Source organism: Zonotrichia albicollis, chromosome 3, assembly GCF_047830755.1.
Source record: "Zonotrichia albicollis isolate bZonAlb1 chromosome 3, bZonAlb1.hap1, whole genome shotgun sequence".
NCBI classification, from domain to species: Eukaryota; Metazoa; Chordata; class Aves; order Passeriformes; family Passerellidae; genus Zonotrichia; species Zonotrichia albicollis.
The window spans coordinates 62,170,002-62,184,859 of NC_133821.1; the positions used below are offsets into that span (position 1 = coordinate 62,170,002).

The 14,858-nt window shown below is 45.1% G+C and overlaps 1 protein-coding gene across 1 annotated transcript in view; it reads right to left on the minus strand.

The window, feature by feature from the left end:
- Nucleotides 1-14,858, minus strand: part of TXLNB (taxilin beta) — a 44,022-nt gene that overhangs the window by 20,701 nt on the left and 8,463 nt on the right. The window contains exon 4 of the mRNA XM_074537642.1: nt 11,536-11,706. Coding sequence (XP_074393743.1) covers nt 11,536-11,706 — 171 coding nt within the window. The remainder of the gene's footprint in view (nt 1-11,535; nt 11,707-14,858) is intronic.

Here is a 14,858-nt window from a genome sequence, read left to right on the forward strand (position 1 = left end):
GTCCTGGGGAGCTCCTCAGAGGCACTCATTTGTCAAATCCTTGAGATCCCAGTCACAGATTAAAGGGGACTGGCTGAGCAAAAGGGCAACAGCGTGGCTACAGCACCGAGCAGAGACCAGCCAGAAACTCTTGTTCTCTTTTCTCTGCCCTTTCTGAACCTTTGCACTCCCTGTTTACCCTTTCAAACATATGTTCTTGTCCTAGTGCAATACTGCTTTTGCTCTCATGTTTTGCTGCCAAGAATGTAAGAATGTAAAACCTTGTTAAAATTAAGACAGGATATTTTGCAGTTTGGGATTTAGCACAGGAATGTGAGATCATTTGTGAACAGAAGAGTGTGATTGATACTGGAGTTGTTCTCGTGCCTCTTTGGGGCACTATTGGTCTGCTGAAGCCGTATCAGCCAAGATGATATGAGTGAGGAATCCTTTTTCAATGAACTGTGCTCTTCTTTCCCAGGCACCACGGTCTGAGCCAGTTTGGAGCTGAGCCCATAGCTAAAGCTGTTGACTTTTGTGACATTTGTATGAAAGTCATTGCTTAATGCCTGGTGCCAGGGAGGACGAGGGACCTGAGATGTTCATGTCACTACAAGATGCTAAGTAGCTACCAAACTGTCAGATAATTGGCAGAACATGAACTCCATGCAGAGAAATGAGTTGCTGTTGCTCTCAGCAGAGCTGCTCTTTATTGCAGTGGGAACACATTCTGCTATTTCACAAACCTTTATTCTTCTTTTCTTGGAGGGAGAGTAAAACATCTGTGTAACTGCAAGGAAATAATCAGAGTAGCTGGACTACATGTAAATGAAAATTTGAGGCTGGTATCCAATATTAACCAGAAATTTTCCTTCTCTGATCTGCCCTGTGGATTTTCAATGCAGCTCTGCATTGAATACATATTCATCACCACTTGGCTGCACGGATGCGCAGTTAATGGGAATTCCACACACCAGATGAGTGAAGATGACATTTACATGACATGATGTGCATATAATGTACCACATGGCAAGTCAGAGGGGGTTTCTGATCTGGGCAGGCCAGCTTTCTCCTTTGCTATTGAAATGACACGATCTCCTAGCTTCTATTTTCCACGTTTTGAAACATAATCAAACTGCTAATCCCAAGCACTAAAAAATTATGAATCTCTGTCCTGCCAAAACCAAAATAAAAATATTTGAGCCGAAGATTTTAAAAATACAATTTGATGGATTTTCTGGTTTTGAGCCCTCTCAGTACAGTCATGAGTGAAAGAAAATTGCACTAATTTAAATAAACAGAACATGAGTTCACGGATATTCACAGATATCTAGGAGCTAAAGCAAATATTCCAAGATCTATGCTAAAATTCTTAGAGAGACAAAACTGGATAAAGACAATGAATGTTTTTGTTTATTACTTTACTTCTCATGCATTCTGCAAGTGTATTTTGTCTTACTGTCTTATTTAATTTTGGTTTTTTTTTCTACACTGATAGCATGGGAACCTGAGGAAAGATAGTATTCTGGGTTTCTTAAAAGGTCTCAAAATTCTTGGAAAGAAGTGATGAAAATACAAACACTTCTTCCTAATACCAGATCACCTCAGGCATATTCCCTGGCTCACCTGGCAAAGATACACAATATAAATAAGAACTGAGCCTGAAATTGTTAGGTTTATTTAGAGAACCTAGTCACAAAGTAAAGCAGTCCAACAGGTAAAAAAATGTTGAAAAGAGACTTTCCTAATTGTAAAGATGAAATGTGCAAAGAAGTATTTGTATACAAAGAGAATGGAAAAATCATGCTTTCTAGTAGGAAGATTAATAAGCATAACGTAGCTGTGAAACTGTATGAGGAATTCAACAAAATTTGTTCCAAATATGTTTTCCAAATAGAATTAGTTTTTCTAAATGCCCCAGTCTTCACTGATTTGTTCCATTGATACGATTTGCTTAGGAACATCAGTTAAGGCTATGCAAAGCACTGTATCCTTAATTCACTTTAAAACTAGCTCGTATTTCTTTTGAAAGATTTTACCCACAGGTGGCCTGGTAAATCACTGTGGATCAATATTGAGTCTAATACAAATGACAGGCACAAATTTAATTTTCACTAGCAGTTCTGCACTAGTATAACTGAGCACAGAGAGATTTGCTTCTAGCTTCCCTATGTGTTAAACTGTTTTTATCTTTCTACTAGGGCACACACTGGTTGGAGTGTATGAGTGACTATTCCCTCTCCCAGTTGTACTCTTACCAGCACACAATGAAAGTCAGAGCAAGACCCTGAAGGCCAACTCCTAAGCAGGTGGAAGTGAATGAAAATGCATTACCAGTAATAGAGGTTGTATCAGATGGAATTCTTGCTGCTGACAACTCCTATGTTGTTGTGGTGTGTTGCAATGTCCTGTTTTAAACTTCCGAGTCCCTTCCCAGGTGTGCCTATGCCTCTCTCCCTGCCCCCTCGCCCCCTTGCTGAGTGTGCCCTGTCAATCAGGCTAACATACCAGCAAAGCGTCGTGCTATTCGTCGATTTCAAAGGATGCTTCTCAGGCCTGGGGGTCATTGGCCTGTCTAAGTGTCATCCTCCCTTGAGACCCTGCCCCCTTCACCTGGTTGGTAACTCACCTGTCCCCTCCCCTTCCCCTGTCCCCGAGCTTATAAAGTTAATGAGACCATGCGGCCGGCTTTCTGTTGGCAGCAGTGGCCCAGTGCAGACATCTCTGTACTCATGGAATAAACATCTGGCAACCTTCTAGCAGAATCCACTCCTTCCTTCTCTTCACCATCGCCAGAAGCTCTCTCCTGAGGTAAACGGAGTCCTGTCTTGTGCCCCGCTGCACTCTGCCGCCACCCAAGGTATCTCTGGGGTAAAACACCGCAGTGCTGCCTTCGGCCCAGCAGCGAAGGTCAGAACTGGCCTAGGCACCATCTAACTGGTTATATTGGGATACATATTCCAATATATTGGCGTCCCTGTGGGTGGCTCGACTCTGCAGCCCGAAAACGGACTCGCAGTTCCTCAGAGAAGTTTCTGCCAGCCGTGCATCCAGCTGAAAGGAGCCTGGTTTCAAGACTCCCAGCTAGAGACTTTGGGAATACTCCCAGAAAAAGTTTTGTGGACTGTTCGGTGCCTTCTGGAAAGCCCAGCTTCATTGTGGTGAGCAGATTTTCCAGAGGAAGAAAAGGGGAGCCTCTCTTGCACCCAGAGAGAGGTCCTTTTCCGGTGGAGACCTGCCTGCCTGTACCCAGCCTACAGCTTCCATTTCACGTGAGTATCTCTGCTTTCGGTAGAGCAGAAGCTCAAAAACAGACTCTGCCGTGAGCTCTGTTCCTTTTTTGCCTTTGCATTTTTGGCTGCGCAGCCCCACAGACAGAAATCCATAGCATTCTAGCTTTATTTTCTGCCGCGTGTTTCACTGTTTTTTAGAATTCGCACTGGAGCGGGATCGCTCGCTGCCCTTCCCCCCCGGCTCAGCAGCGTGCTCAGACACGTGTTAGGAGATTCTCTTTCTCTTTCTCTTTCTCTTTCTCTTTCTCTTTCTCTTTCTCTTTCTCTTTCTCTTTCTCTTTCTCTTTCTCTTTCTCTTTCTCTTTCTCTTTGCGGGGGAGGGGGGGAGCTCTCTTTCCACGTGGCCGGGGGACCTGCGGGGGTCGGGAGTGCTCTGCACACGCGGCGGCGGGGGGGGGGGGCGTCCCGGTTTCGGCTTGCCACGTGGAGTGGCTGCTGTCTCTGCTCCGCGGGGGGGCTGCATTCCACCGCAGGGGAGGCTGCATTCCACTGCGGGGGAGGCTTTGTTTCTGCCTCGGCTCGGCAGGGCGTGCCCTGCTGCTGCTGCCCGGGAATTTTAAAAGCAGTATATACAGCTGCATTGTGAAGCTTTTGTCTGCTCGTTATCGCTTTCTATCTGTGTTTTTTTTTTAGAAATTGGTAGCTGATTTTAGCTTTGCTTTTGGTCAGGCGGGATTAAGTACTTTGCTTTTTACATCTAACATGGGTTCCAAACTTAGCATTGTACAAAGGGGAGTGTATTATAATATTGTTAGCATTTTAATCAAGAGTAATGTGAAATTCTCTAAAGGAAAATTGAAACAGTTTATAAGATGGCTTTTTCTGCAGTTCCCAAACATTTCCCCTGAAGAAATCCACAATATTCAATTCTGGGATAAAGTTGGGAATGAATTGATAACCTTAGGACAATCTGGCAAATTACCCTCAGCTAAATTTGTGTTCTGGAGTTTACGAATTCGAACAGCATTGCTCAAACAAAAGGAAATGGAGAAAAAGCCAAATGTAAAGCCATGTACCTCTGCTCTCCCTGTTCCTCCCTCTCCCTCTAAAACCCCTAAACCTCTTTCCCCAAAACTTGGTATTTTAAAGAGTGCAAACTCATTGGGAAGTCGGCTCCCAGAGAGTGCAAGAATACCTGAGTTGTTTTGTTCACAAAGCCCTGGCCAGGCTGCGTGTCTTTCCCAATCCCCTGTATCCCCTCCTCTAAAACCCAGAGCACGTGTTAGCTTTCTGGAGAGCAGTGATGTCCAAAATGGCCCCCAGTCCCCAGGGGGTGCACAAGATGGTGGATGCCACGTGGCATCTTCCCAAACCTGGTCTTCTTCTTCCCAAAATCCTCTTAAGCATCCCAAAATTCCTGCCCCATCCCCCTCTCCTCCTGTTCCTCGTGACACCTTCCCCCCTCCCCCCGCCTTTCCTGCAGTACCCTCAGCTCCGCCCCTCTACTCCTCCCAGGGGGCGTCTGCTGATGTGATGTCACCAGGTGACCCCGCCCCCTGTTCCCACGGTATCCCCGCCCCCTGCCAGCCCCTTGACCCCGCCCCCTGTTCCCACGGTATCCCCGCCCCTTGCCGGCTCCCTTTCCCCGCCCCCTCCCCGGGTTCCCATGGTGGGGACACACCCACTGCCTGTCCCCAAACCTGTAGCTGTGATCCCAATGCTTCTGATTCAAGGGATACAGAGCCGGGGACAGCAGACCCAATGCACAGTGCTATGTTGTCGCTAGCTCCTGTTACGTTTCAGCCTGCAGCTCAAGCTGGAGCAGCCCCAACTGCTAATTGGAGTTCTTTTGGACGACAATTGATTAAAGAGATCTGTAAATCTCATAAAGAATGTGGTCCACACAGTCCATATTTCCGTGGCCTTTTAAATTCTGAATTAAGTAGGACTATTGTAATTCCACATGATTTAAAACAACTTTTTTCATGTCTCATGACATCCACGGAATTCAAATTATGGGAATCAGCATTGAAACAACTGCTAAAAGATGCTCTCCCAAGCTTACAGGCTGATCCAAACACAGCAAAAGACAACAATGGTAACCCTATCACTATTGATCACCTCTGTGGTGAGGGTCAATGGTCTTCTCCCTCAGTCCAAGCTGCTGCAATTCCTGCAGAAACACTTGAGAAAGTAAAAGAAGCAGCTGAAAAAGCATTCTTTTCCCTCCAACCTGAGGGGCCTTTTGAGCCCTATAGTAAAATCAAACAACTACCATCAGAACCTTTCTTGAAATTTGTAGAAAGGCTAACTAGAGCCATTGAAATACAGGTTAAAAAGGAAAATGCTAGGGAAGCAATTTTAGAAGAAATAGCGTTTACAAATGCAAATGAACAGTGTCGAGCGGCAATCCTGAGCCTTCCTATGGAACCTTCCCCTACATTAAAAGATATGCTTCTAGTCTGTAACAGGAAAGTGCCTCTGATGAGTGTTGCTGAAGACTCCAGACCAAGGCTGCTGCCAAGACCACTTCAGCGTGTCTCTGTTGCCAGCCCTGCACCTTTTCCCTCAGCACAGCAGTACCCTGGGCAGCAGCGGAGACCAGCAATGGTTGAGCCCACTAAACCATGCCTGCTTTGTAATAAGCTAGGACACTGGAGTAACCAGTGCCCCCTGAAAAAGGAATTTGATGAATTTAGAAATGGCAGGGGAGGAGAACTACAAGCCCTCCCTGGGGGTCAACAACAAAAAAACGAAGAATAAAGCGCCAGCCTGCCAGGCGTGCAGACATAAAAGGAGCAGGCCAAGAGAATAAGGGTAGCAAAATAAATCAAGCGTGCAATAATATTTACATTTGTGTAAGTGAAGCAGGTGCTTCAAAGACCAAGTCTGCTAGTCCACTGTTGAAAGTGAAACAAAATAACCTTTGTTATGATTTAAGTGATTCTGTATTAACCGCATCTTCTGTCAATGAGCCTTACAGGTTGCAGCTGACAGAGTCACTCCACCTGAAGGACACTGACTGGCATTTTGTTTCTGTAAATCCTGAACAGAAGGGTACTTGGAACCAAATTCGTTGTAAGTACATCATCACTGGGGACAAAAACACACCACAAGAGATCGAAATTGCTCCGGGAATGACAACATCAGATCCCAAGCAATTTGTTCTCAGCCTGCACTGTTTCCACCCACCCCTGTTTCTTCCCAAGGGACAAATTGTTGCTCAAGCTATCCCTGTGCCATCTTTACCTGAAAATGTCGATAAACAAGGGCCCACAGTCGCCCGGGTCCAAGTTATTGGGACAGATAAACCCAAATTGTGGTGCAATGTCAGTGGGGGTGGGGAGTCTAAACACATTGAGATGCTTGTAGACACAGGTGCAGACTGCACAGTGATTTCAGTACAAGACTGGCCAGCACACTGGCCTTTACAAAATGTTGCTGGTCACCTTCGAGGTGTAGGAGGTCTGCAATTGGCAAGGCAATCCAAAAGCATTATTCAATTCGAGGGTCCAAACGGACAATTGGCAAATATCCGTCCATTTGTGTTAGATTATTTGTTAGGGAGAGATTTAATGGCCCAGTGGGGTGTCACAATTAATATTCCAGACTCTCCACAGCATTTTTGTGCAGCAGTCATTGAACAACAGCACCCCACCCAAAAACTTAAGTGGAAAACAGACGAACCAGTTGATGTGAAACAGTGGCCACTCAGTAAACAAAAAATAAAGGTGCTTGAGGAACTAGTACAAGAGCAACTAAGAAAGGGCCACATTGTGGAGACCATGTCCCCATGGAACTCTCCAGTGTTTGTCATCCAAAAAGCTGACAAAAAGAGGTGGCGACTTCTCTGTGACCTCCGACAAATTAATAATGTAATTGAAGATATGGGTTCTCCTCAACCTGGTATGCCATCCCCAACAATGCTTCCCCAAGATTGGAAATTAGCTGTTATTGATATTAAAGATTGTTTTTTCCAAATCCCATTGCACCCTGATGATGCACCGCGTTTGGCATTCTCTGTCCCTTCTATCAATTCAGAAGCTCCTATGAAAAGGTACCATTGGACCGTTCTTCCTCAGGGCCTAAAGGTATCTCCAGCTATCTGCCAGTGGTATGTCTCTTCCCTGCTTTCCCCAGTTCGTGCAGCCGCAGAGAAGGCCATCATTTATCATTATATGGATGATATACTTGTGTGTGCCCCCAATGATGATTTACTAACACATGCGCTTGACCTAACGATCGATGCATTGATTGTTGCAGGGTTCGAGCTCCAGGAACAGAAAATTCAAAAGATGCCACCTTGGAAGTATTTGGGCTTAGAAATTGGAAATAGGACCATTGTTCCTCAAAAACTAGAAATCAATCCAAGGATCAAGACCCTTGCGGATGTCCACAAGTTGTGTGGGTCTTTGAATTGGGTAAGACCATGGCTTGGTCTGACTAATGAAGACCTTGCCCCTCTTTTCAATTTATTGAAAGGGGGAGAGGACCCAGGTGCTCCTAGGTCTATTACCCCAGAGGCACGGAAAGCTCTAGAAAAGGTTCAGATTGCAATGTCCACAAGACAGGCCCACCGATGCCAGCCTGATCTGCCATTCAAATTTATCATCCTAGGTAAGTTGCCACACCTCCATGGAATTATTTTCCAGTGGGAGGAAAAACAAACACCTAAGGCAAAGAACACACCAAAAAAGGACCAGGACCAGAGGGACTCTCTCTTGATCATAGAATGGGTTTTCCTCAGTCACAAAAGGTCCAAGAGACTGACAAAGCCTCAGGAACTGGTAGCAGAACTGATCCAGAAAGCAAGGACCCGGATCAGGGAGTTAGCAGGATGTGATTTTAAGTGCATTCACATTCCAGTTGAGTTAAAATCAGGTCAAAATACTATGAAAATACTGGAACAATTGTTTCAAGAAAATGAAGTGTTGCAGTTTGCTCTGGATTCCTACTCAGGACAATTTTCGGTAGCACGGCCCGCTTGCAAATTGTTTGAACAAGATGTTCAATTTACTTTAAAATTAAGAACTGCTCTAAGTAGGAGACCTTTAAAAAGGGCTCTAACTGTCTTTACAGATGCGTCCGGGAGGTCACACAAGTCTGTTATGACTTGGAAAGATCCTCAAACCCAGCAGTGGGAGACGGACATTGCTGAGGTGGAAGGTTCACCTCAGGTTGCTGAATTGGCTGCGGTTGTTAGGGCTTTTGAAAGGTTCTCAGAACCATTTAATCTGATTACAGACTCTGCATACGTGGCAGGAGTAGTATCCAGAGCAGATCAAGCAATACTGCAAGATGTATCTAACATCGCACTTTTTGAATTGCTTTCCAAACTGGTAAAGTTAGTCACTCACCGAGAGCAACCCTTTTATGTGATGCATGTCAGGTCACACACTGACTTGCCAGGGTTTATCGCTGAAGGCAACAGAAGGGCAGATGCTCTTGCTGCACCTGCAGTGATGGCCACTCTCCCAAATGTTTTTGAACAGGCAAAAATCAGCCACCAGCTTTTCCACCAAAATGCACCTGGCCTGGTTCGCCAGTTTAACATCACTCGAGAACAGGCCAAAGCGATTGTGGCCACGTGCCCAAATTGCCAACAAAATGCACTCCCTACAGTGAGTACGGGAGCAAACCCAAGGGGACTGAACAGTTGTGAACTGTGGCAAACAGATGTAACACACGTACAGGCTTTTGGACGGCAGAAATATGTTCATGTTAGTGTAGATACCTTTTCTGGAGCAGTCTATGCTTCTGCCCACACAGGAGAGTCATCTATTGATGCTATTAAGCACCTCTTACAGGCCTTTTCTTTCATGGGCATCCCCAAGGAGCTGAAAACTGATAATGGGCCTGCTTATAAATCCAAGGAATTCGGGAGCTTCCTGCAGCAATGGGGAGTAGAGCACAAAACTGGCATCCCCTACTCCCCTACAGGTCAAGCCATTGTAGAAAGAACTCACCGTGATATTAAAAGGGTCCTGGACCAGCAACAACAGGTTCTGAAGGTAGAACCTCCCCACATCCGGTTATCCAGGGCACTATTCACAATCAATTTTCTGAATTGTTCTTTTGACAGCCTGAACCCACCCATCCTACGCCACTTTGGGGGGAACAGTCACAGGTTGATGAAAGAAAAACCTCCAGTTTTAGTAAAGGACCCTGAGACTTGGAAAATGGTGGGACCTTACAAATTGGTTACTTGGGGACGTGGATACGCCTGTGTATCCACCCCCTCTGGTTTAAGGTGGGTTCCTTCCAAATGGGTAAAGCCCTATGTTCCCAAAGTCTCAGAGAAATCTGCAGAAGCACCCCAGGTTGCTCACGCTGCCTGGAGAAGAAAACGCCGCACGCGTTCTCTGGAGGAAATTCCATTTAAGCCTCCTATCTGGAATAGTTTGTAATATATGTTTGTCTCAAGTTTTTGTACCAGTTTAGATCCCACTGTTCGTGTGTAGCCCCGAGACGCCATGAGACCGAGCCTGCTTCTCGTCCTACTCGTGATCATCCCACCTGCGATCTCCTACCCCAGCCCAAACCACATATGGACTACCTTGACAAAGGCTCTCAGACATCAACAGAGAAACTGACAACGGGCTGAATGGACTTCTCAATGGCTGGGGACTCTTGGGCTGGTTGGGATCTATTCTGAAAACTGTAATTTTAGTGCCGTTTATTTTAGTTATAGTTATTGTAGTTTTTAGCATTGTTTTTGGAGTAATCAGCCGCATGGTTCTCAAGTTAATCTCAAGCTCATCTCCCCCTCCTGAGGTCTACCATTTGGAAGCCCTCAGTGCTCCAGTGGATGACCTGGAAGCCTCAGTGGAAAACACTGACCCTCCTGTAGAAGAAGAACCGATTTACCAACCATGGTTTGGCAATCATTCTGCACCATAAACACAGTCCTCTTCTTTTTAAACAAAACTAGGGGGAGATGTTGTGGTGTGTTGCAATGTCCTGTTTTAAACTTCCGAGTCCCTTCCCAGGTGTGCCTATGCCTCTCTCCCTGCCCCCTCGCCCCCTTGCTGAGTGTGCCCTGTCAATCAGGCTAACATACCAGCAAGGCGTCGTGCGATTCGTCGATTTCAAAGGATGCTTCTCAGGCCTGGGGGTCATTGGCCTGTCTAAGTGTCATCCTCCCTTGAGACCCTGCCCCCTTCACCTGGTTGGTAACTCACCTGTCCCCTCCCCTTCCCCTGTCCCCGAGCTTATAAAGTTAATGAGACCATGCGGCCGGCTTTCTGTTGGCAGCAGTGGCCCAGTGCAGACATCTCTGTACTCATGGAATAAACATCTGGCAACCTTCTAGCAGAATCCACTCCTTCCTTCTCTTCACCATCGCCAGAAGCTCTCTCCTGAGGTAAACGGAGTCCTGTCTTGTGCCCCGCTGCACTCTGCCGCCACCCAAGGTATCTCTGGGGTAAAACACCGCAGTGCTGCCTTCGGCCCAGCAGCGAAGGTCAGAACTGGCCTAGGCACCATCTAACTGGTTATATTGGGATACATATTCCAATACTATGTGTAATTCTATACATAACTGTATCCCCATAAAGAAAGGGCTTGAATAGAACAAAGCAGAGGCCTTTTGTATGCTAATACCAACACTATCACTAACATGCACTCAGAAAAAAAAGGATGATCACAACAGAAATATTCTTCTTGAACATACTTTTTTTTTTCAAGGAGCATAATCATATTATAAATTTCACATTTAAATGGCATGATGCACCAAGCAATTGGCAGACATGGTGTATGGATCCCAGCATTTTGACATTCCTAAAAATTTTCTCTTTTAACTGATTCTCATAATCCAAACAACTTCCACAAATAATGTTGGCATTCTTCCTGTCTTGATGTTTTGTGTCTTTAGACAAATGTACTGATTGACTGATCCTCACAAATCACTTGAGAAAGTCCAAGTGCTTGAATTACATGAAAACACCCTCCAGCCTCCTGTGAGTCCACTGGAGCAAAGCTGGCGTGCCTGTGGTTTTGTCCATGCACGTGCATTTGCATCTGCACTCTGAGGGACACGGTCTGTTAGTCCCACTGCTCTTCTCTGCACTGAGCTCCCTAATAATGCAAGGAAGTCTCAGAGCCAGTGTGGGCAAACCCAATGTTCAAAAGTGCTGGAATATCTCCAAATGAGAAACAAAGGGGTCTTGGTGTAAACGGACCTCAAGATCAGGGTGTATATATAATTATTATTATTGCATGTGCAGATGCAAAAGTGCCTTTGACTTGGTACTAGAGGGAGATGGCAAGGTGTCCCCATCATCTTTCCCTCCCTGCTGGGTACTGTGCTCAGGCTCCCGCTCACCTTGAGGTTCTTGTTGTGCCTCTGGAGCTCCCGGCACAGGCTCTCGAGCTTGCTGCGGGCGAGGATGGCTCGGCTGTGCTCACTCTGCAGCTGGTCCTTCTCCTTGGTGATCTGGGCCTGCCTCTTCTGTAGATACTTCAGCTTCTTCTGCTCAGCACGATGTTCTTCAAGCTGGGCAAAATGGGGACCAAAACAGAGAAACATTGATTAAAATAAAACAAAGAGGTACAGAAAAGAAAATAAGCTCTTTAGGTCTGGGGAAAGTCTTCAAACTTTTTTAACCTCTTAGGAAATCTTTTGTATTTACCAGCACTAATGTGATAGAACAGAGGAACCTGGAGATTCCCAAGCCTGCTTGCTGCTACTGTCCCAAGTATGCTGTACTGTAGGTAGGTGAACATAATTTTAACATTCTTGTCACACCATTTTAGCTCTTCCTTCTTTGGTGGTTTGAATTTCTTTGAAGGACATCTGTGTTTTTTTTTTTGTTTGTTTCAACATTTGAAACTAGAGCAGTCAGTAGTGCTTTATGTGGTGAGATTTCTCCAGATCATGAGGTGATACAGTGGTTGCTAATTCTATTTTATTTTTCAGTTTCCTGAAAAAGAAGCAGTTTCCTAAATATGCAGGAACCTACTGGACAAAACAACAAAAGAGGAGCTGGACAAAACAACACAAGAATGTTGTTCATGTGGGGGCTTTGTTGCTGATGGAGGAGAATTCTCTTCAGAGAAGAGTTTCCCAAAATGACATGTGGCACCTCCTCTTGCCAGGCTCCTCTGGCTCACAGGACCACGTGAGAGTGTCTGCCAGTTGTGTTTCTGAAGGTCCTGCCATCACTGGGGGTGGGTCATGGCGCATCAAACCTCTTTTGGGCTCTTTGTCTCCATATAATTCCTGGAGGAAACAGGGACAGTCCCTGCTGTTCCCTTAGGAGACTGCTGTTCTTGGGTGCATGATTCCTGTCTTCCCTGGAAGGCTGGTAGGGAGCAGGGTGGATTTGGAGGGGGCAAAGAGGACCAGCAACCTAATTCCTAATAGTAACCCCTGCACAGTCTGGTTATTTCTTTTGATGCGTGTCCATCACTGGATGTTTTGAAAAAAATTCCTGTACCCTAAATTAACACCCTAACAGTGAGGTCAAAGAAGTCTTTCACCTCTGAAGCTTTTAATTATTTCATCTCCTGTTCCAACACACAATAACCCTCCTCACTGTATCACAGATGTGCATACATTGCAAGGTATTTCTGAAATCCAGATATTTTCTGATTGAAAACCAGTAGCACATGAACTTAAACATGCAAACCTTAATAACAGTTGCTGTTAGGACTACATTATCTAACAATATGGTATCACTTGTACTAATTAGCCCCAGTATGACTGGGAAAGTCTGTGAGCACTGGGGAATGATGTGCAGCTCAAACAAGACAGTCAACATTATCATATTTTACACTTTCATGTGTTTTCTGTAGATGTTCAGTAATTTATGCTTACAGTAGAGAGCTCTATGTATTATTAATCAAATCACAGCTAATTGTACCACAAAACTATGCTCTCACCAGCTTGGAGTACATTTACAGTTTATGTCCAACTTTTAACACGTGTATTGTCTATTTTTGCTCCTGTAGGTCACAATACAGGCTTTTGCATCTAGCCAAGCTGCACTAACTGAAATAATTTTTCTAGTATTGTAGGAAAAGAAAGTTATTTTCTGTAATTAAGGCTGAGATTTTTTCTTTCATAAGTTTGTTTTTGTCCCCTTCCCTTTGTGGAGGGATAGAATGTAAGAAAATAAAGATAGTGCAGAAGGTAGGCTCACACCTGAGGAGTTGCAGCTGCACTAATCACCAAAGATTAGGAGCAGGCCTGCCCTTAACAGCCCACAGCTGTGTCCAATAAGAAGAGAAGTGCTACAAAAGAGTGGGTTAGTTGGGTGAGAAGGGAGCTGTGGTTTGTTGGTTGTGCTGAGAAGAGAGCTGGAGTTTGTGGGCTGTGCTGTGAAGAAGAAGGAGTCAGTGCTCTGAGGAGTTGCCCATGAGAACTCACTGACAAGGTATGGAACTTTTGCAATAAGATGACAACATCCCCTTTCTGCTGAAAAACATAAAAAGCGTTCTTTTTTACTTCACATTTTGTATGCACAGTCTGTGCTCAGTGAATAGTGATTTATCCAAATTTCATGATTCACTCAAACTGTGCTTGAGGTAGGGGCCTCAGAATAAAGTTGGTATTAATCTTGATATGAGAAGTCTTCCATGTATTTTTTTTTTTTTTGCCTTTTCCCCCCTCCCCATTAATACTACTTGCACTAGAAGCTTATATCTCCATGTTCTCAGGAATATCTAAGACATGGTGTTACTTTTCCAATGAAAAAGGCAATTCACTGGTAAATAGGAATGCCAAAATGGTCCCCAAAGTTAAGTTTTTATGAATAATTAATGAAATAGAAGTTAAATTAACTGCAAATAGAAGTAACTTTGACTTTTGAAAGCTGTCCTAGAGAAACAGTCAATTTAGGAAAGAAAAGTTTTATCTTGATCCCAACTGCAGACAATGTTGGAGGTTGTATTTATTTTTTAGCATATTGTTCTTGCACTTAGCATTTGTGAGACTCGCAGGACCTCTGAAAATAGTCCAGTTATAAACAATTCTGTGACAGCTGTTTGTAAGCTAAAGTTGTTGTAAACCCCAGTCTGCTTTGCTGACCCAACACACTGGATTTAGTGAATGAGATGCTCTCTGTTGGTGAGTAGAGGCAGAGCTTGTGCCCAAATGCCTGTCCTGCTTCCCCATCCCCTCTGGCATGGCTTCTACCTTCTCCAGCCCATGTTCCAGCCTGCAGTGTGCCCACAGTCGTACAGACTGTGCCAGGGCATGGGCTGGAAGGGACATAACATTGCTGGGTGGCCTCTCCAGCTACAGCCAGCCCCAATGCTACTTGGAGCGAGGGAAGCACTGCCAAGCACCCAGCTCCATCTGTCACATGCCTACACCTTCCTGGGAGCTGTGCTGCAACAAGTGCTTGTCACCACGCGGCTCACCAGACCAGGGAGCTGATCTGGCTGGAAAACAGCTCAGCAAAAGCAAGACATGATCCCAAGTGTATGATGGGGATGGACAAGAGGGAGCAGGGAGAGCGGTCACAGCTACAGCCAGCTGCTGACAAGCCATTAATCACAGCATGCCCCTCAGCCGCTTCAAGTGAGCAGGGTGAGCCTGTCTCCAACGAGGTTTTTGTTGTGTTTAAGGAATGATTTATTTCAGTGACATTGCACAGTATGTCAGAAACAAGTGTTCAGTACTTTTGTTTTAGCACCTTTCTC